This window comes from Microcaecilia unicolor, chromosome 3 (assembly GCF_901765095.1).
Source record: "Microcaecilia unicolor chromosome 3, aMicUni1.1, whole genome shotgun sequence".
Classification (NCBI taxonomy): Eukaryota; Metazoa; Chordata; class Amphibia; order Gymnophiona; family Siphonopidae; genus Microcaecilia; species Microcaecilia unicolor.
Genome location: NC_044033.1, coordinates 127,779,558 through 127,801,520, shown reverse-complemented (window position 1 = coordinate 127,801,520; position 21,963 = coordinate 127,779,558). Strand labels below are relative to the sequence as shown.

The window sequence follows — 21,963 nt, the reverse complement described above, 5'->3', positions numbered from 1 at the left end:
TAAAATAAAGTCTCATTACTGCATTTAAGTCCTGTTGGAAAACAAAGGAGACTATCAACGTTCCTCTTTCGCTCACGTTTGTAATTGATTGTTCTAAAATGGCTGTGACATTTTGTAAATCCACTGAGTCTTCTCCTTCTACTTTATTCATTGTTTTTGAAATATAATAAATTTTATTCAAAGGAGGAAATATTTCTTGGGGAAAATTCAAATTTTCTTTCAAAAATCTGCAAAACATATCATTTGGAGAGACTCCCATCATTCTAAGAAAATTTAATAGTCGAAGGTTTAACCTCCTGTTATAGTTCTCCATTTGTTCCATTTTTCTTCTGATCTCAATACTATCTTTAATCACAGCCACTTTGAATTCTTCCGTTTGCTTAGAGTCTGTCTGTAAGGCCTCAATTTTCTTTGAAAAATCTTGGTTAACCACTTCCATAGAGTTCTTCACTTCCTGTATCGATAAATTTAATGTCTTTACCTCATCAGAAGATTGTTTCAGGGTTCTTTCAATTTCTAATAACTTCAGCCAAATCCGACTTAGATTCACCTCCGTCTCTCCTGCTACTTCTGATCTCCCCGTCAGGTCGAGCTCCCCTCTGGGCTCCTCAGAGTCACCCTTTCCGGGTCCTAGAGGAAACCCCGTTCGACTAGCGAGAGTTGCCGGGCAAGGAGGAGTTATAGAGCATAGCGGGGAAAGAGATGTTTCTATGTCCAGCGGGAGAACCGCTTCACCGGCTCCCCCCGCTAAGGACTCCGCTCCGCTAACGCGGGAAACCGCGGGGAAGAAGCGCTCCAAGCCTCTCCTCGCCGGAGTGGATGTCCCGGAAGGTAGGGGAAATCCCCGGATCGTCCCTTTACGTTTTGTATGCAGCATTCTGACAGGAATATGTATTTATTCAGCAGGGAAGGCAGGAGACCGCTTCAAACACAACCGCTCACGGCGCCATCTTGACACGCCCCTTTTTTCCTAGGTTTTAATATCGGATTTATTAAAAACTTAACAGACTAGTCCTTTTGAGTCTTTTCTGTGAAACTTTACATGGCCCTCTCTATTATTTCAGCATTTTTCAAGTACCCTAAACAAGGACATTTTACAGCAGATTACATAATACAATAAATACCTCCCCCATGGAACTTAAATGCTAAGAGGGTACCTGAGGCAATGGGAAATAAAGTGACTTTGCTCAAGGCCAGAATGAGTGGCAGTGGCAGAAACAGAATTTGAGCCTGGGTCTCCTGATCCCACTGTATTATTCTCGCCACTAGATCACTTATTATTGTACTACATTACCCCAGCTGAAATTCCTAAAAATAGAACACAAAATGATGCAGTTATTTTATTTGGGTTAGCTCATAATTTTTTCAGTAGTTGGTCAAGATGAGTTACTTTCAGGCATACTAGGTATTTCCCTTTGCTGGAAGGGCATACAATCTGAGTTTTACCTTGGGGAATGAAGGGTTAAGTGGTTTGCCCAGAGTCACAAGGAGCTGCAGTGGGAATTGATCCTGTTTCCCCTGGTACTCTGGCACTAACCATTAGGCTACTCCTCCATTATACTGCCCTGCAATGGCAAAAAGAAGCAAGTGCCTATCTTTACTGAAGCACTTGTTTCTTTTTCCCATTGCAGGGCAGTATAGAATTCCTTCATTTATTTGGAGAAAGTATACGCTAGCTTTTACACCGGCCCTCAAGCTCCTCTTGAGTGGAGGAGTGGCCTAGTGGTTAGGGTAGTGGACTTTGGTCCTGGGGAACTGAGGAACTGAGTTCAATTCCCGGCACAGGCAGCTCCTTGTGACTCTGGGCAAGTCACTTAACCCTCCATTGCCTGCCGCATTGAGCCTGCCATGAGTGGGAAAGCGCGGGGTACAAATGTAACAAAAATAAATAAAATCTGAGCTAGCACCTACGCTAGTGTTTTATAAACTCAAGTAGGTGCTTACTTGACTTTATAACAGGTGCATCTTTTTAAAAATAGCATCATAATGTGTTGACAGTTTTGTTTAATACATTTTTGTTCTTTCATTCCAGGAAGAATCCACAGCACAAGCTAGAATACAAACACACCAAAAGCCCAGGTAAAATGGTTTTGTAAAATAAACTGCTTTTGACATACAGTTATATATTAAATGAGCTAGTATTTTGATACATGGAATGGAACAGAGTCAGCCAGCAGTTTAACACAGCCAGCAGCTGGAGGCTTGCTGCAGGATGAGAAGCAATCTGTGCCTGTCTGGTGCAATCAATGAAGCTAATCTCTGGCAAATGAGGATGGCTAACAATTTTACATTTTCTGTTTAAAACCAGAATTAATCATCTGGTAGTTATGTGGACACTCTTGAATCTCAAAGGTAATAATTTTATCATAATTGTTATTCTCAAATCTTTTAAAATCAAAATCCTAGAATATTGCTGTGTGTGTCACTTACAGCCTTATAGAAGTGCCATATGTGCAACTGAATGTAAGAAGTGCTAATGCTGTAAGCAGATCCCAATTTAGTTTTCAACTGAAACAGTATTGTGGCCACAATCCAAATTTTCACACCCGAAACCAAAAGATATCTACTGACTTGTAAATTCTTATTATAGGGCTACCAACCCAATTGCAGATAACAGCAACTGCTGTTCTCAAAAAATAAAGGTGTATGGGTGGTTTCCTATCTGCATCCAGGGTAGTTTCCTCCTCACAAAAGTTGTCAAATTACCTTCAAAAATACCATGGCATAATTGTATCCCATACCAAAAAATGTATTATATTAACCTACTTAAAAGTGACACACTAACCCCTGAATTCTATAAATGGTGCAAATTTGGATGCATGCCCAATTTGCACATGCAATTTAGTTGAATAATGAGCCAGTTAGTGCTGATAATTGGGCCCTAATAATCAATTATCTGTGCTAATTGGCATTAAGTAAAATTTACATGGCTGGATGCACACATGCAGAAAAAGGGGGCATGGCCTTGGGAGGATCAGGGACATTCCTACAATTTGTGCATGCGATTATAGAATAAAGGGGACCCGTGCCTTATTTAGGCCCAGGGATTTTACCAGGGTTTCATTGGTGCAAATGGTTGTGCCTAAAAGTAATTGCGTTTTGTAGGTGTCTTTTCCTGCTGTCTCACCTTGGCTGGTTTGAGTGAAAAAATCCATTCACTTTTACCCATTCTACACCACTCAGGATTTTATTGACCTCAGTCATATCCACCCTTAGCCATCAATTGGCTCACCATTATCCAGATCAGCAATTTCTTGTTTGAGTTCTTTCAATACCGGTCCATGCAATGTATCACTCTTTCACATGTTGATTTGGCTCAGTACGTCTTCCAGGTTCACCGAGATTTCTTTCAGTTCCTCTGCATCGTCACCCTTGAAAACAATTTCTGGTACAGATACATCTCTTACATCTTCTTCCATAAAGACCGAAGCAAAGAATTCATTCAGTCTCTCTGCTATGGCCTTATTCTCCCTGAGTGCTCCTTTTGCTCCTTCAAATAGGTTGGGCTTACTGCCACTCTGTAAAAGGGCCGCATGTAGAGCCATTGAAGCACTAGTAGACAATTGAAGGGTGTTGTGTAAAACCTTACAAGTCCGCTTTAGGTACAAACTGAGATTTTCATACTGATGTATTCTTTCATAGGGCTGTTCATTATCTACAGACTTAGTTTTGCTGAAAAATATGTCAAGTCCACTTGTCTCTGGCTCTGTGCAAAATCCTGTTAAGTCCACAATCCGTCGTCCCACAGGAAAATAAATTTAAAATGCTAATCTCCTAATATATTAACCACTTTGCATGCACAGTATTTTTGTATCTGCTAACTACTGCTATAATTCATTTTAAAGAGTTAATTTAGGTCAATTTAATTAATTTGTAGTGATAGTTTTGCGTAGTAATAAGTGTTTGAGCCCATGCTTTATTAAGCATTTGCTCGCTAGCCTGGCTGATCATTCAGCACTGCAAGGCAAAGCAATCCTTTGTTTTTGAGCATGGTGGTTGTAAGTGAAAATGTCAAATTATCTTGCCAATATACTAAAAAACAAAAGCATGATGACAGCAACTGGAAACGAACTGTGTGATGGGAGAGGACAGACAAAACTGCAGTAGTCTACTGGCCCTCAGTGTGGTTGCAAGCTCTGCTTTATAGATGACTTGCCATCTTTATACTTTATTCATATATTTCAATACATCACCACAAAGTGTGAAATGCAATCTGCATCTTTATGGATGATTTGAATGACCAACGTAAGCAAGAAATCCTTTCAACTTTCAACAAAATCAGAGATCATGCCTCCCAGAATCTGTATCTGTGAGGAATGGCAACAAAATTAGATGTCAAATGCTGTTGAGTTTGAAATGAAAATGGGAAACCAGGAAGCTACAGCTGGCTGTTTAAGGTGATTGAACTTAACAGGCTCTTGCACAAACAAGTACTACTTTTGTGATGTGCAATAAACATGACATGGATATGAAATGTTTTTTTACATTTTTATACAGTGATGTTTCATGCTTTGAACAAAGGAAAAAAGCCATTGAACCTAACAACTCCTGTGTATTCTGGACCCATTCCACTAAAGGTGGCAAGGTGAAAGACATCCAGAGTTTAGTTGAGAAATATGTTCCTGAAGCTCACAGAAACTTCTACCATCAGACTGTAGCTAAAGACAGTTTATTAGATGAAATGGAGGACTGTGAATGAATTTAGAATATAAACTGTTCTTTTATTAGCACAACTTTTGCATTATTAATCAGACATTAATATTTAAACAAAAAATATGTTAAGTCTTCACATTAATTTTGTTATTCTGACATTGCTTTGATGACATGTAACAAAGTTAATAACAATAGTTAACCTGTTAATGATAGCATTTATGGGGGAAAAATCTAAATACAAGGACTGCTTTTGTCAAAAACATTTTTTTGTGATTTATCAAGTTTTTGTGCAGTGCTCTTCAATTCATGATCAGCCCTTTACTGTTTGGATACTGATTCCTGGCACAAAACTAGGTTTAGTGAGTGAGAATTGCAGGGTTTATTTGAGGTGTCAAATCTTACTCCATTCTCCTGCCCTTCTGGCCCATTTTATTATTTTGAGTGCTTGTTTATTTTCTTAAGAGTAGTTTGATGTTTTTGTTTGGAAGGCAAAGGATGTGGACATCAGACTGACAGTCTTCACAATCTGCCCTTTCCCACTTCTAGGCCCTGTCTAATCAGCCTTAATTCTCCCACCTCTTCAGCTGTAGCTTCAGCAGGTTGATTCAGCCACAGTTGCCTCTGTCTCTACTGTTCCTCTTCTTTTAGACGCGCTGAGGCCAACATAACTCATCCTTCTCCTGTGAGACACAACTCCTCCTCCTCTTCTTCTCACAAGCCAGTCAGAGGCCAGTGTTACCTTGCCTCCTTTTCTGGTCCACATAGTTCCTCCTCCTTCCAGTTCACCCAAGTTGATGTGTTGCCATTTATTTCTTTGTGCCCATGTAGACCAATTCAGCACCCCATCTGAAGTATTTAGGTGGGGGACTACTTCCCAATACCACGCTAAATTGTGCCCATGCTTATTACAAATGTTTAATTATAAACAGGAAAAGGGTTTTCACTAAAAAAAAAACATGTTCTCCAACTTCATTGGTAGTGTGACTGGCCATTCTGCTTCTCCTCCGATAAAAGCAAAGTTGCTTACAGTGCCTGTAAGAAACATTCAGTGAGCATGGTTAGTAATCAGTTACACATAATACCCTGGTTTGTATATAGTGCAACCGAAATTGCTCGCCCAAGTCCAGTCATATTCTGGATTTGCGCATGCAACTTTAATTACTTAAGCCAATCAGTGCCAATAATTGCCACTTAACAAGCAATTATTGACATTAATTAGAATTTACACGCACAATTTGCTAGATGTATTCGTAAAGTGGTGCGTGTAAATTCTAATGTGCGCTACCAAAAAGGGGCGTAGCTGTGGGCGTAGAATGGGCGGACCGTAGGTGTTCTGAAAATCAGCGTGCACGGTTATAGAATACACCTGCTCCGCGCCTAACTTAAGCTCTGATATTTCCACTAAGTTTTACTTGGCGTAAATGGATGTGCCTAGAGTTAGGCGCAGGCATGGCCGCTAGGCTTATTTTATAAACCTGCTAGGTGTATTCTATAGACCACCCCTAAATCTAGGCGTGGCAGGGGCATAGCTAGGTAGGGCCATGGGGGCATGGGCCCCCACAGATTTAGTCTGGGCCCCCTCCATTTTCGACCCCCCTCCCCCGGCCACTGCAAGGTACCTTTGCTGGCAGGAGTCTCCGTTGCATTTGCTTACTTCGCTGATCTGTGCTGTGAGTCCTGACGTCCAGCACATCCTGCATGTTCCTTTAAGTGGGAACGTGCAGGATGTCGTCAGCGAAGTGAGCGAATTAGCCGGAGAACGCTGAAGAAGACTAAGGCTGGCGGGGGTTGGGGACCTCCGCCAGCAAAGGTACCTTGCGGCGGGGGGAGGGGGGGGGGTCAGTAGCTGGGGGAAGCGGGCTAAAATGTGCCCCCCCACCTTGGGCTCTGCCGAGGTCTGGCTACGCCCCTGAGGCGTGGTTTACAGAATATGCCTAGGTGGAAGTATTTTCAGTTCTAATTTTTCAGGTGCTGATTTTTCAGGAGCCATATATAGAAGATAGTCCATTATTCATTATCCCCTCCTGGAGCTGTTTTATGCTTCAGCTAATCTGTAAGACTAAGGGGCTCTTTGAGATGAGAGATGATGACTGCTCAGGAATTCCCACATATACCCAGGAAATATGATTTTGTATTGGCCACTATTCTATGACATGACACATATAGGTGATTTGTCATCTTCCAGTCTTCAGAGTGCCTGCTGCTTTTTTTTCTCTTTCATTTGTTTTATAAATCTGAGAGCTGTTAATATGGTATATGAAAATTTCATAGTGTATTATTAGTTTCATATTTTTTTGTCTAGATATAAATGTTTGTTTCTTTTTTTAGAGACTGAAGCTAGCAGACCAAGGCGAAAAACTTCTAAGAAAGGTACGAATATTCTGCTTTCTCCAGTGAATCTAATAGGGACTGATGAGTGTAAGAATAATTTAGAGGGCAATTTTCAAAGCCTGAAAATGTATCCATATGAAAATTGCATTTATTTGATCCAGCTAAAATGCATATGTACTTTCAGCTGAACTGACCTGTGATTAGGGCTTTATTAAAAAAACAACTTTCAAATTTATTTGATATACCACATATAAATGTGGTATCTAAGCAGTTTACAATATTAATCTAATAGCAATAGTAAGAATAAATAATATCCAATAATATCCACACACAGTATATGGAATAAGAAGATAAAAACATATAATGAATTGGGCTCATCCTAAGCATAATTCATTGAAACCATGCTGTACCAGTTCATTAGACCACGAAAGAAATTAAGAAAAAATAAATTCAAGAACGCCAATCTGAAGAGGTGGGTTTTCAAACCTGATTTGAATCTAATGTAGGATGTTTCCAGCCTTTGAGCCAAAGAAAGTTTATTCCACAAGAATAGAGCAGCCACACTGAAGGATTAGATGTTACAACCCAGGGAATTAACTTAGGGGTCCTTTTACTAAGTTGCGGGAAAAAGGATACTGTGGTAGTGGCGGAGGACCTTTTTACTGCCGTGGGTAAACCCTCCCCCTCCCAAAAAATGGCCATGCGGCAAGATAACTCTTTCCACGTGGCCATGTGACAGGGAGCACTTACCGCCACCTGGATGGCAACGCCTGATTACCGCCGAGTTAGCGCCGCGCTAGAAAAATTATTTTTTCCAGCACTCTGGAAATGACACACACTCAAGACAGAAACTACCGCCAGCGGCCGTGTTGGGCCGGCAGTAGTTCCAATTTAGCGTGCGGTAAGCCCGTGTTCCGCTTACCAACGCTTTTTAAAGGGCTCCTTAGGTAACTTCTTGGTTACCTGAGCAAATTCCTTTGAATACCCTCCCTGTGAGTAACATAAGTGGCCATTTTCAAACTGTCTTCACTGGGTCAACGACTATGCATACTTTGTACATCCAGGCTTTGCACAAAGTTAAATTATGTCTGTACTTTTGCTTTGAAACCTTCCATATGTATAAAGTACACACCCTAGTGGGGGCATTTCTTTAAGGAGTCAGTATTCTATTTATTTATTTATTAGGATGTATTTACTGTCTTTTTGAAGGAAATTCACTTCAGCATAAGCAATAGACAATTACAGCAGTAAAAATGTTCAAACAACAATATAACGTATGGCATAGTATGTTACATTATAGTGTTAAGTGAAGCTTTTCAGGGAATTCAAATTACCTGCACTTATATACATGCACATTTGACCTATTATACTTGTACTCGATAAAAAAAAAGTAGATTCTTACTTTTCGTTATAGAATAAGCGCTAAATAGGCACATTCTTGGTGCCTAAAACTAGACTCTGTCTTATAGCATTACCTCAGTGACTTGTCTGCTTTTTTTATGCAGAGGTTTGTGCTAGAAACATAAATGTGAAGATTTTACAATGTCATAATAGCTGTGTTCTAATTACTAATTGTTTTTGAACTGTAGTATGGTTACTATATAATCTGCATTTCCTTGAGCATTACTTAGAAACATGATTCTAAAATTTGATTAAAAAATGAATAAAAATCTGATTTTTGTGCAGGTATAAGAAAATATAAAATGTTCCCAATTATTAATCCAAGTTATCTGATACAGAACACCTGAAGCTTTATCACAGTTCATAAAACATTCTATTGTGAACTAAATTACAGAGCACGGTGATCGATGTATGCAATAAAAAATGTTATTTTCAGTTTTCAGTAAAACAGTTACTTATTAGAGAAAGCGAGAGATTTCTTTAGAAAAAGATCACACTTGCCATTATCAGACTTATTTTTGAAAGAGAAGGACGCCCATCTTTCGACGCAAATCGGAAGATGGGCTTCCTTCTCACAGGGTCACCCAAATCGGCATAATTGAAAGCTGATTTTGGGCGTCCTCAACTGCTTTCCGTCGCGGGGACGACCAAAAGTCACAGGGGCATGTCGGAGGCGTAGCAAAGGCGGGACTTGGGCGTGCCTAACACATGTGCGTCCTCGACCCATAATGGAAAAAAAAGGGCGTCCCTGACGAGCACTTGGACGACTTTACCTGGTCCTGATTTTCTTACGACCAAGGCACAAAAAGGTGCCCGAACTGACCAGATGACCACCGCAGAGAATCGGGGATCACCTCCCCTTACTCCCCCAGTGGTTACTAACCCCCTCCCACCCTAAAAAAAACATCTTTAAAAATCTTTTGTGCTAGCCTCTATGCCATACTCAGGTCCATCACAGCAGTATGCAGGTCCCTGGAGCAGTTTTAGTGGGTGCAGTGCAGTGGCGTACCAAGGGGGGGTCAGTGGGGGCGGTCCGCCCCGGGTGCACGCCGCTGCGGGGGGATTCGCACGCCTGTCGGCTCCGCTCGTTCCGTGCTCCCTCTGCCCCGGAACAGGTTACTTCCTGTTCCGGGGCAGAGGGAGCATGGAACAAGTGAAGCCGACAGGCGCGCGGCACCCCCCCCCCCCCCCCCCCAGCAGGTAAAAATGCACCCGGTCTTGCAACCTGTTGGATGCTATTACGTTCACTATCCTTTCCTTCAGCATTGTCTCTGTTAGCCTTGCATTAACTATTACTGCTTGCTAATTCACATGGTAACCGCTTACAACAACTTGAATGAAGAGGCCCTTTATCATTTTTGCCTTTATAATTTTGAAATCTAGTGTGTCTCCTAAAAATGGATATTGTAAAAGGTTTTTATTTGTTCTCTTGATTTTGCCAGAACACGGTCATGTTGAGTCTTTAATTGTGATTTTTAAAATCTTGTATGTAATAAAAGTTGTTCCTGTTTAGCTGGGTCTGCTGTCTTTTTTACTATTCATAGTCAGTGTAGTGTAGTGCCTCTGATAGGATTCAGTTCCACTTCCTCATGCAGAGGCTTCACTTGCACAGCCCAGGAACTTCCCCTATTCTTTCTGTGACTAGAGCTGTTGTCCAGTGTTCCTGCTCCCAGTGCCTTCTCATTAGCTCACATAGGGGTTAGGATTGGAGAACTATAGAAGCTTTAAATTTGAAAAATGTTCATATATGTTAGCTATCCTAGCTTCCACACATTATGTAGAATATAGGGCCTCCCTAAATATTTTGTCACTAGGCATGCACACAGATTGCCAGTGCCTTAATCCAGCCCTGAGATTTGTACAGAAATCTGCCCTTGCTTGTTTTCTGTGCTAAAATTATACCCCAATATGCCATAATCAAGTCTATTAGCCATGGGGTCACTAACGATTAAAGACTTATCTCTTCGAGAAAATTTACTGCAAGGATCAAAACACATGAAGTCCACACACACTAACAGAAATGCATCAACACACTCTCTTCTGAATTCTCCTACCCGTATCTTCACCACAATTAATACCCCACCCACTTATAAAATTGCTGCACCCTAAGGTTCTCGTGCTATTGTTATTTCGCCCTATCTTTTCCCCATTGTAACATTCCACAGTTTATACGCTCTAAATGTTGTTTTGACTTGATTTGTCTTCCCACAACTCCTCATAATGTAACCCATAATTGTACTGTAGCACATTGTATTTCCATCATTCAAAATGTATTGTAAGCCACACTGAACCCGCAAATAGGTGGGAAAATGTGGGATACAAATGCAATAAATAAATGAGTTGACATTAACACAACAGCACACAACAACAACTTAGATGAACTGCTACTACTTTTCATTTCTAGTGTTACTAGATGGTACTGTTTCTCTGTCCCTAGTGGGTTCACAATCTGAGGGCCCTGTTTACTAAGCCGCCATAGTTCAGCAACTCATATGGAGCTTGATAGTCCAGAAAGTGCCTTCAGTATAGCTTTACTTCAAAAGCACTTTTCTTTTCAAATCCTGCTTGTAACAAATGATATTGAAAGATTTCTTAAATTAAAAACAGCTGAACTTAGCACACCCATTTCTGATATCTGTCCTATTCTCCTTTCTGATACCCTGTGTTTCTCAGATATTTATATATATATATATATATATATATATATATATATATATATATATATATATATATATGTGTGTGTGTGTGTGTGTGTGTGTGTGTGTGTGTGTGTGTGTGTGTGTGTGTGTGTGTGTGTGTGTGTTTGTAAACCACTTTGTTGTGGTTTAGCGAAAGGTAGACTAGAAAGTCATAGGGGTCCTTTTACTAAGGTGCACTGAAAAATGGCCTGCGGTAGTGTAGGCACGTGTTATAGATGCACGCAGAATCATAGGAGCCAACTTTTCAAAATGATTGGGGGTGCTGAATTTTTTTTTTTTTTACAGGTGGTGCATTCCCCTCCTCCCCTGTCCCTCCCTGCCTCCGAGTTCCAGCCCCCCTCTCACTCTCCCAGTTCCAGGCCAAGCCCCCTCCCCTCCCCCTCTCCTCCTCCTCCTCCTACTTATCATTTCTAAAGCGCTACTAGACGTACGCAGCGCTGTACACTTGAACATGAAGAGACAGTCCCTGCTCGACAGAACTTACAATCTAATTAGGACAGACAAACAGGACAAATAAGAGATAAGGGAATATTAAAGTGAGGATGATAAAATAAGGGTTCTGAACAAGTGAATAAGGGTTAGGAGTTAAAAGCAGCATCAAAAAGGTGGTCTTTTAGCTTAGATTTGAAGACGGCCAGAGATGGAGCTTGACATACCGGCTCAGGAAGTCTATTCCAGGCATATGGTGAAGAAAGATAAAAGGAACGGAGTCTGGAGTTAGCAGTGGAGCAGAAGGGTGCAGATAAGAGAGATTTACCCAGTGAACAGAGTTCCCAGGGAGGAATGTAGGAAGAGATGAGCGTGGAGAGGTATTGAGGAGCTGCAGAGTGAATGCACTTATAAGTCAATAAGAGGAGTTTGAACTGTATGCGGAAACGGATAGGAAGCCAGTGAAGTGACTTGAGGAGAGGGCTAATATGAGCATGATGACACTGGCGGAATATTAGTCGTGCAGCAGAATTTTGAACAGATTGAAGAGGAGAGAGATGGCTAACTGGGAGACCTGTGAGAAGCAAGTTGCAATAGTCTAAGCGAGAGGTGATAAGCGTGTGGATGAGGGTTCTAGTAGTGTGCTCAGATTAAGCAACACCAACTATTAGTAATTGCTCCCACCATAAAATCTGTCTCAATTTTATAAGAATCTCTTGCTTCAGACTATTAGCACCCTCCCTTTGGAGCAACATTCCCCTAAACTTAGGACTTGAAACTTAATTTAAGAAATTCAAACTTTCATATAGAAAAAAACCCCATTTTTTAAAATCAGGACTTCCAAGAGGGTTAACAAGCTGCCTATTACTAGACTGGCTGATGACCTTGTCCAAGCATGCACTGAGGCACTCTCATTTTCCTTTTTGTGTTACAATTAGGTTTGCTACACATTAACATAATACAGTTCCTCTTGTTTATTTCCTATTTGTCCAGCTCTATCCCTACTTTTGTATCTTGTTAATTTTATATTATTTCTATATTGTTTTACCATTGTAAACTGCTTAGAATTTCTTAAGATATGTGATATACCAAATAAATGTGAAATAAAGTGAGCATTTGTAAGTATTATTTTACTTGGAGTTCACAAACATTTTCTTAGCACTGTTATCTTGTGCTTTTAGCTTTGGAATCCACATGTTCTCCCCTTCTAAGTTCTATACTGCGACTCAATTCACTTGTATTCAGATTTCTACAATCTAACATACAGTGGGGGAAATAAGTATTTGATCCCTTGCTGATTTTGTAAGTTTGCCCACTGACAAAGACATGAGCAGCCCATAATTGAAGGGTAGGTTATTGGTAACAGTGAGAGATAGCACATCACAAATTAAATCCGGAAAATCACATTGTGGAAAATATATGAATTTATTTGCATTCTGCAGAGGGAAATAAGTATTTAATCCCTCTGGCAAACAAGACCTAATACTTGGTGGCAAAACCCTTGTTGGCAAGCACAGCGGTCAGACGTCTTCTGTAGTTGATGATGAGGTTTGCACACATGTCAGGAGGAATTTTGGTCCACTCCTCTTTGCAGATCATCTCTAAATCATTAAGAGTTCTGGGCTGTCGCTTGGCAACTCGCAGCTTCAGCTCCCTCCATAAGTTTTCAATGGGATTAAGGTCTGGTGACTGGCTAGGCCACTCCATGACCCTAATGTGCTTCTTCCTGAGCCACTCCTTTGTTGCCTTGGCTGTATGTTTTGGGTCATTGTCGTGCTGGAAGACCCAGCCACGACCCATTTTTAAGGCCCTGGCGGAGGGAAGGAGGTTGTCACTCAGAATTGTACGGTACATGGCCCCATCCATTCTCCCATTGATGCGGTGAAGTAGTCCTGTGCCCTTAGCAGAGAAACACCCCCAAAACATAACATTTCCACCTCCATGCTTGACAGTGGGGATGGTGTTCTTTGGGTCATAGGCAGCATTTCTCTTCCTCCAAACACGGCGAGTTGAGTTCATGCCAAAGAGCTCAATTTTTGTCTCATCTGACCACAGCACCTTCTCCCAATCACTCTCGGCATCATCCAGATGTTCACTGGCAAACTTCAGACGGGCCGTCACATGTGCCTTCCGGAGCAGGGGGACCTTGCGGGCACTGCAGGATTGCAATCCGTTATGTCGTAATGTGTTACCAATGGTTTTCGTGGTGACAGTGGTCCCAGCTGCCTTGAGATCATTGACAAGTTCCCCCCTTGTAGTTGTAGGCTGATTTCTAACCTTCCTCATGATCAAGGATACCCCACGAGGTGAGATTTTGCGTGGAGCCCCAGATCTTTGTCGATTGACAGTCATTTTGTACTTCTTCCATTTTCTTACTATGGCACCAACAGTTGTCTCCTTCTCGCCCAGCGTCTTACTGATGGTTTTGTAGCCCATTCCAGCCTTGTGCAGGTGTATGATCTTGTCCCTGACATCCTTAGACAGCTCCTTGCTCTTGGCCATTTTGTAGAGGTTAGAGTCTGACTGATTCACTGAGTCTGTGGACAGGTGTCTTTCATACAGGTGACCATTGCCGACAGCTGTCTGTCATGCAGGTAACGAGTTGATTTGGAGCATCTACCTGGTCTGTAGGGGCCAGATCTCTTACTGGTTGGTGGGGGATCAAATACTTATTTCCCTCTGCAGAATGCAAATAAATTCATATACTTTCCACAATGTGATTTTCCGGATTTAATTTGTGATGTGCTATCTCTCACTGTTACCAATAACCTACCCTTCAATTATGGGCTGCTCATGTCTTTGTCAGTGGGCAAACTTACAAAATCAGCAAGGGATCAAATACTTATTTCCCCCACTGTAGGTTCTTGCAGGATCTGTGATTTCTATTGCTAACCAGAAGTTCTGCTTTAATTTTTTTCTGCACTCATTAATTTGGACAGCAAAATAGGTAAAAGTTAAAAGGTGGTATTTAAAAGTCACTCATCTTACCTCCTCGTTGGAGGAGTTACATCTGCAGCAGCAGCCCAGGAAAAAGCGTGCAGGCAGGAGACTCAGAGCTGTTCCGTCTGCTCTCTCTCAGCTCTGGTCCCGCCCTTGCGAAAACAGGAAATGAGGGTGGGACCAGAGCTCAGAGAGACCAAACGGAACAGCTCTGAGTCTCCTGCCTGCACGCTTTTTCCTAGGCTGCTGCTGCAGATGTAATTCCTCCGACGAGGAGGTAAGATGAGTGACTTTTAAATTTTGGAGGGAGGGGGGGACGCCCTGCAGGGAACTTCCGGTGGGTGACTATTGGGGGTGCTGGAGCACCCACAGCACCCACGGAGTCGGCGTCTATGCGCAGAATCATTTTTCAGCGCACCTGTAAAAATGCCTTTTTTATAATTTTGACCGAAAATGGACGTGCGGCAAAATGAAAATTGACGCGTGCCCATTTTGGGTCTGAGACCTTACCGCCAGCCGTTGACTTAGCGGTAAGTCTCACGCATTAACCGGGTGGTAGGGGTCTACGTGGGTCAAATGCCTTTTACTGCCCAGTAGCATTGCGCGCCAGAAAATACAAAATATTTTCTGATGCACGAAGGTGACATGCGCCAATAATGAAATTACCACCCAGCACACATGGTAGCCGGGCGGTAACTCGGAATGGCGCACATTGGGCGCGCATAGGCCCTTACACAGCTTAGTAAAAGGGCCCCTTAATAAATTAAACTAAACTGGATGTGCATTTTCATGTTGTTTTTCATCATCACCTAAACTTTCGGAAATCACTAAAAACCAACCTGATTAAAAAGGTGTACCCTATCGACCCAACTTAAGTGCCTAAACCCTGCAACACAACGATACCAAAGCTTGTAATAGACTATTCATAACTAAATGATACCAAAGCTTGCAATAAACTATTCATAACTCTTCCTCTCTATGATTCCCAATGTGTCTATAACACATGAACCTTATCCGACCACATTAACTCCTTGTATTTTGTTTCACTACCGGAGATGGCGAACACCTCTACAGGACAATGTAAGCCACATTGAGCCTGCAAATAGGTGGAAAAAGAGTAGTTACTTACCTGTAACAGGTGTTCTCCGAAGACAGCAGGCTGCATATTCTCACAAGTGGGTGACGCCACGTCGGCCCCGGAGGATTTTAAAGCAAAATCTCTTTACGGCGTTCCGTCGCGCGAGCGATCGTACTGCGCATGTGCGCACACCTATTCCCGCTCGCCGAGCGGACACGCCCCTCAGTTATATCCAAAAGATGGAGGAGACAACTCCAAAAGGGGAAGGTGGGAGGGTTTGTGAGAATATGCAGCCTGCTGTCTTCGGAGAACACCTGTTACAGGTAAGTAACTACTCTTTCTCCAAAGACAAGCAGGCTGATATTCTCACAAGTGGGGTATCCCAAGCTTTCAGGCTTACACATCAAACAGTGGTCAATAGAGTCTCGCAACGGCGAGGCCAGAATAAAAATTGACCTGAAAAGAAGAAACATCTAAATGAGTGTAGCCTGGAACAGAACAAACATGGGCTTAGGAGGGTTGGAGTTGGATTCTAAACCCCAAAGAAGTTCTGCAGCCCCGACTGCCCAAAACCGACTGACGCGTCGGCTATTCTGCTGAAGGCAGTAGTGAGATGTGAATGTGTGGACTGATGACCACGCCGCAGCTTTGCAGATCCCTTCAATAGTGACTGATTTTAGATTAGTCACCGATTCAGCCATGGCTCTAATTTTGTGAGCCGTGACATGGCCCTCTAGAATCAGTCCAGCTTGGACAAAAAAGAAGGAGATGCAATCTGCCAGTTAAGAAGAAATGATGCGGTTTCCGACAGCAACTGGCATTAAAAGAAATAAACAACTGGGCGGACCTTGCGAGGGAGCTCGTCTGCTCCACGCAAAAAGTGTGCAGCTTGCTTTCGCCAGGGCTTGTAAGATGAGGGAGAAAGCATGTTGGCAAGACAATTGACTGGATCAGATGGTACTCTGATACCAGCGCCCGTAAGAACCTTGGCTGCATGCGAAGAACTACTCTGTTAAGATGAGAAGTAAGGTAAGGAGCTTGAGCTACTAGAGTCTGAAGCTCACCGACCTATCGAGTTGAAGGAACAGCCACCAAGGAAAATGACCTTCCAGGTCCAATACTTCAGATGACAGGAATCCAGTGGCCCGAATTGAGCTTGCAGCAGCTGGATGAAAACGACATTGAGACCCCAAGATACTGAATAAGGAGTGATAGGGGCTCTGACCGAAGCATAAGAGCCAACTGTAAAAATTATTGGGGGTGCTAAGCCCAACAGAAATAATCCCCCTTAGACACATACAAGGAATTCTCTCAATACTGTGGGAGAAGTAAACGTCATGAAGTGGACAGCTAAAGGCTGACCTTTTACACGTTGATGATAAGCTCTTATTGCACGAAGATGAATACTGACCGAGTTGGTCTTGAGACCAGATTCAGACAGGTGTAGAAAGAACTCAAGCAAGGTCTGTATAAGACTAGAGGCAGGATCTAGGGCCTCGCTGTCACACCATACGGTAAACCTCTTCCATGAAAAGAATAACACCTCTTTGTGAAATCTTTTTCTGGAAGCAGGCAAGAGTCGGGAGACACTCTTCTGGAAAAGTCAACGAAACCTACACTCTCAACATCCAGACCGTGTGAGCCATAGATTGGAGGTTGGGATGTAGAAGTGCCCCCTCGTTCTGCGTAATGAGAGCTGGAAAACATTCCAACTCCAGAAGAAGAGGGAATCATATCTGACGTAGCTAGAAAGGAGCAATGAGAATCATGGCTCCACAATCTTGCTTGAGAATCAGCAAGTCTTTTCCACCAGATGTATGGTAGGATACGCATACAGAAAACTTGTCCCCCAAAGAAGGAGAAAGGCATCCGATGGTAGTCTGCCGTGAACCTGCAGCCTGGAACAGAACTGAGGGACTTTGTGATTGAACTAAGTTGCTCAGCCTGTCGGCCAGACTGCTGTTTACGCCAATTAGATAAATGGCTTGGAGAAAACAAGCCGCGTTGGCGAGCCCACCGTTACATCTGCATGGCATCTTGACGCAGAGGACAAGATCCAGTACTCCTTTGTTATCGAGTACATCACAACCCGATTGTGTGGTTGATTAAAATAATTAGGTTGGATAGCCAGGAGGGATGCAACCTTCGTCAGCAGCTTTTGACTGAGTAAGGTGGACTGGACACCTGAGAATCAAAATGGAGAGAATTAACCACCTCTGAGGGGAATTCCGAAGACTGGCGAACAGTTGGGTTACATCCTCTAGATGTGCAAAAGTGTCAAGGGAGTGACGTGAACTGTGGAAGCCATGTGTCTAGAAGTCTCAATATTACTGTGCTGTAATCTGTTGAGACGGGCAATCAACGTGTTAAGGGAACACTTGCACTCCCAGTCCATGAAGATACGCTGCAACAACAGCTAGGCACTAGGAAAAACATACTCTGGACGCAAAGTGAGTAGAAGTATCTTGTAAGCCCAGAGAGCATAACCATTCGTTTTCCTGAAGTATGGGAAGAAGGATGCCCAGGGAAATCATCCTGCCCCTTATGTCTATGATGGGACGGAACCCACAAGGAAGGACCTGGGATAGAAACTCAATCCTTCTTACCCTTGTGGAACAGGCTCGACTGCATTGGTACTGAGAAAGGCAGAGTGTTCCTCTGCAAGTACTCACTGTTGATGGAAGCTAAAGGATTAAACTTCCAATGAACAATGTGGAGGGTTTGATTCCAGATTGAGAATGTATCCTAACCGGACTATTTGAAAAAAACCCCCGGTTGGAGGATATAGAAGTCACCTGTGGTGGAGAATATTTGAACTTCCCCCCGACAGGCAGCTTGGCCGGTACGGACATTTGTTTTTTTTTTTTTTTTTATATAGTGGCTATGCTGAATTGGAGCCACTCCAAAACCCCTCTCTGGTTCCTGCGGAATAGCTGCAGGAGCCTGATTAGGTGCACGCCGCTGACTAGAACGAGCGTGCTGATCTCTTTAAAGATGTTCCGAGATGAGGAAGTGTATGCACAGCATATCAACAATTTTCTGCTGAGTCTTCTCCTCCAGGTGAGAGGCACACAGTCATGAGAGTCTGCGCATCACCATACCTAGAGCAGAAATCTAGGTGTTACAATACAAGTGATGAAAACGTCATTGGACAGGAACTTGTGACACTTGGAAAAAAGATGTAGCCTACTCCGGTGGGAATGTTCATAAAGATCTGGCAGGACTTGGTCTTGGACGCGATCATGCCAGCCTGGTACGCCATTCTCCAAAGGAGGCTAAGGATGTATGCTCTGGCCTCAGGGGCGCCGAAGCAAGTTCTTAGAACTGCTATCAGTTCTGAGTTGAAGATGGTAGTCCAGGACCTCGAGCATCTGGCATTGGGCTGATTGACAATCTCTATTGTAATGTGTCAAGACAAATAGAGGATCTAGAGGATTCTCAGCAGAGAAAACCCCATGACCTTCATGTTCATCAGATGAACCATCATTGAACTGAGCCAACTACTCAAACAGAGCAGCTCAGATGCAAACATTGACCAGTATAGAGCAACTGTCATACATACAATTCTACAGAACAGCTATGGAAAAATATGTTCTCCTGTAGCAAAATGGCTGTTCTTAACATGCATTTCTGGGCCTGGAAGCCAAGGTATGGAGGCGCGGTAAGTTCTACGAGCGAACACCCATACCAGAGGCAGCATCGGTGAAGGAGACCAGTTGAAAAGCTAGATGCCGCGGGAGGCGGTAGCATCCATGGCATCCAATGGTACCTATGGTCTCGAAGCCAAGGACAACATCTGGCAATGCAAGGGAATCGAAACCAGACTGCCAGATGACTTCCATAACAGAGATGTGACCGATGGTACTGATAGTACTCATGGCACCGACGGTGCCGATGATACCCATGGACCGATGACCCCCGGTACCAATGGAACCCATGGTACTTGGTACCGATGATAGTCATGATATCTGGTATCGATGGTACCCATGATACCCTAGTACCGAAGGGACCCTTGACATGTGGTACCGATGGGACCCATGATATTCGGCACCAACAGCACCGACGGTACCTATGGTACACATGGGATCGACGGTGCTCAAGACACCTGGTACCAATGGCACCCATGGTACCGATGGTACCTGGTCATGATATTTTGTATCGACGGTACTCTTGTACCGACGGTATCCATGATACCTATCCATGGTACCGACGATACCCGATACCGATGGTACTCGTGATACTCGGTACCGATGGGCGATGATACTTGTGATCGATGGTGCCCATGATATCTGATGCCGATGGTGATACCTGGTGCCGACAGTGCCCATGCACCGAAGACACTCGGCACCGATGGTACCCATGGTACCGATGATACCCGGTGCCGACGGAATCCATGGTACCGATGGTACCGGTACCGACGGGACCCATGGCACCGACCATGGTACCAATGTTCCCGGTACCGATACTCCTCGGTACCGACGCACCGGCGACACCCGGCACCGACGGCACCCAAGGCACCGACGACACCCGGCACCGACGGCACCCATGGTACCGATGATACCCGGCACCGACGGTACCCACGACACTCGGCACCGACGGCACCCACGACACCCGGCACCGACGACACCCGGCACCGTCGGTACCGAGCACCATCGGCACCACGGGCGCCGTCGGCGCCGAATGCCACCGGCGCGCCGGCACCGAGGAGCATCGGCACCGGGCACCATCGGCACCGGGCGTCATGGGTGCGGTGTATCGACGTCCAATGCCAGGATACCTCCATAATAGAGGGAGCAACGCTCTCGGCACCGACTGATGTCTGAAGCCCGAATACCTCCATAACAGAGGGAGCAAAGCTCTGGGCACCGATGGTACCGACACCCGCTGATGCGCCCGAATGACCTGCCAAGCAGGAGGCGCCGAGGCAGGTGGAGACCTACTCGATGCATAACTATACCCAGCGTGCATCGGTCTCTGTCGGACTCCAGAAACTCCTTTGGGCATCCCTGACAAGTAGCATAAGTCTCGTCTTTGAGACACTACTTGCGCTTCACAGGGAGATGATCCGGTCCTTTGGACATCCCTGGCAGAGTAGAATACGTCTCGGTACTTTGAGACACTACTTGCGCTTCACAGGGAGATGATCCGGTCCTTTGGGCATCCCTGGCAGAGTAGAATACGTCTCGGTACTTTGCTGAAGCAGGCTCTCACAGCTCTCGAGAGCAATTTGTTTAAGTTTTAATAAATGGATCAAAAAATGTGGGCTTGTTTTATTTGCTGGCTAGCCCACAGATAATAATATACCAGCACTTTTGAAGAAAAAAGAAAAAGAGAAGCTTATATGCTTCGTTGAGGCACAGCCCCTTGTGACTCTGGCAATTACTTAAATTTTTTCTTGCCTCAGGTACAAAAAAAAAAAATACCTGTATATATAAGCCACAATGAGCCTGCCATAAAAAGTACAAATGAAAAAATAAAAAAGAGATTTACTCCGAAGACCTGAAGAAAACACGAAGCCCTAACGAACTCCGTGTCTCCTCAGACGCGGAAAAAGAAAAACTGAGGGGCGTGTCCGCTCGGCGAGCGGGAATAGGTGTGCGCACATGCGCAGTACGATCGCTCGCGCGACGGAACGCCGTAAAGAGATTTTGAGATTTTGCTTTAAAATCCTCCGGGGCCGACGTGGCGTCACCCACTTGTGAGAATATCAGCCTGCTTGTCTTTGGAGAAATGTGGGATACAAATGTAACAAATAAATAATAAATAAATCATTTTAGAACATGCAAAAAATGTTTGTGGTGCCATAAGGGAATTAAATTTTAAAAGCCATTTTCTGTGCATAAAACAGTGGGTTTTGCTCGGAAATGGCTTGTATTAAAATTGTCTGGAGTTTGTGTGGTTAATGCCATTTTGCACAAACTTTATCTGCAGTAAGTAAAGACAGTCTAGTAGGGGGCTTAGATTTATGCACATATGTTTGTATTTTCAAACATATGTGCATAAATATTCTCAAAAGTTTGTGTACTAAATAGCCCGTGTAACTGTAGGAGTATTTGTGATGGGATAATTTTCAAAGGGAATGCATGTGCATTCTTTCATTTTGAAAATAGGTGTAATTTCTGGTGTATTGGCTGTACAAGTTCTGCAGGCTGTTACAAAATTACCTCCTAGATATTATAATGTATACTAATATGTGTTAGCTTGTGCTATTTCACTTTAGTGCACGCTAACAAAAGTGAACACTGAAATGTAACAAAATGAAAAAAAAAAAGGAAGCAAAAATTGAGATGATAGTTTTCTGTGTGTATGTCCCTAGTGTGTCTTGGTTTTATCTTCTAATGTTTTCTACCAGGAGCGGCTGGAATTTAATAAGATGGCATTGGGAGCCTTTGCAACAAGCATTGTTGCTTGCAGACTTACATGGTTATGGGT

The 21,963-nt window shown here is 43.4% G+C and overlaps 1 protein-coding gene across 1 annotated transcript in view; it reads left to right on the top strand.

The window, feature by feature from the left end:
* The window catches only part of APLF (aprataxin and PNKP like factor), a 497,521-nt gene that overhangs the window by 435,782 nt on the left and 39,776 nt on the right, over positions 1-21,963 (top strand). Inside the window, exons 9-10 of the mRNA XM_030196354.1 lie at positions 2,033-2,079; positions 6,982-7,023. Coding sequence (XP_030052214.1) covers positions 2,033-2,079; positions 6,982-7,023 — 89 coding nt within the window. The remainder of the gene's footprint in view (positions 1-2,032; positions 2,080-6,981; positions 7,024-21,963) is intronic.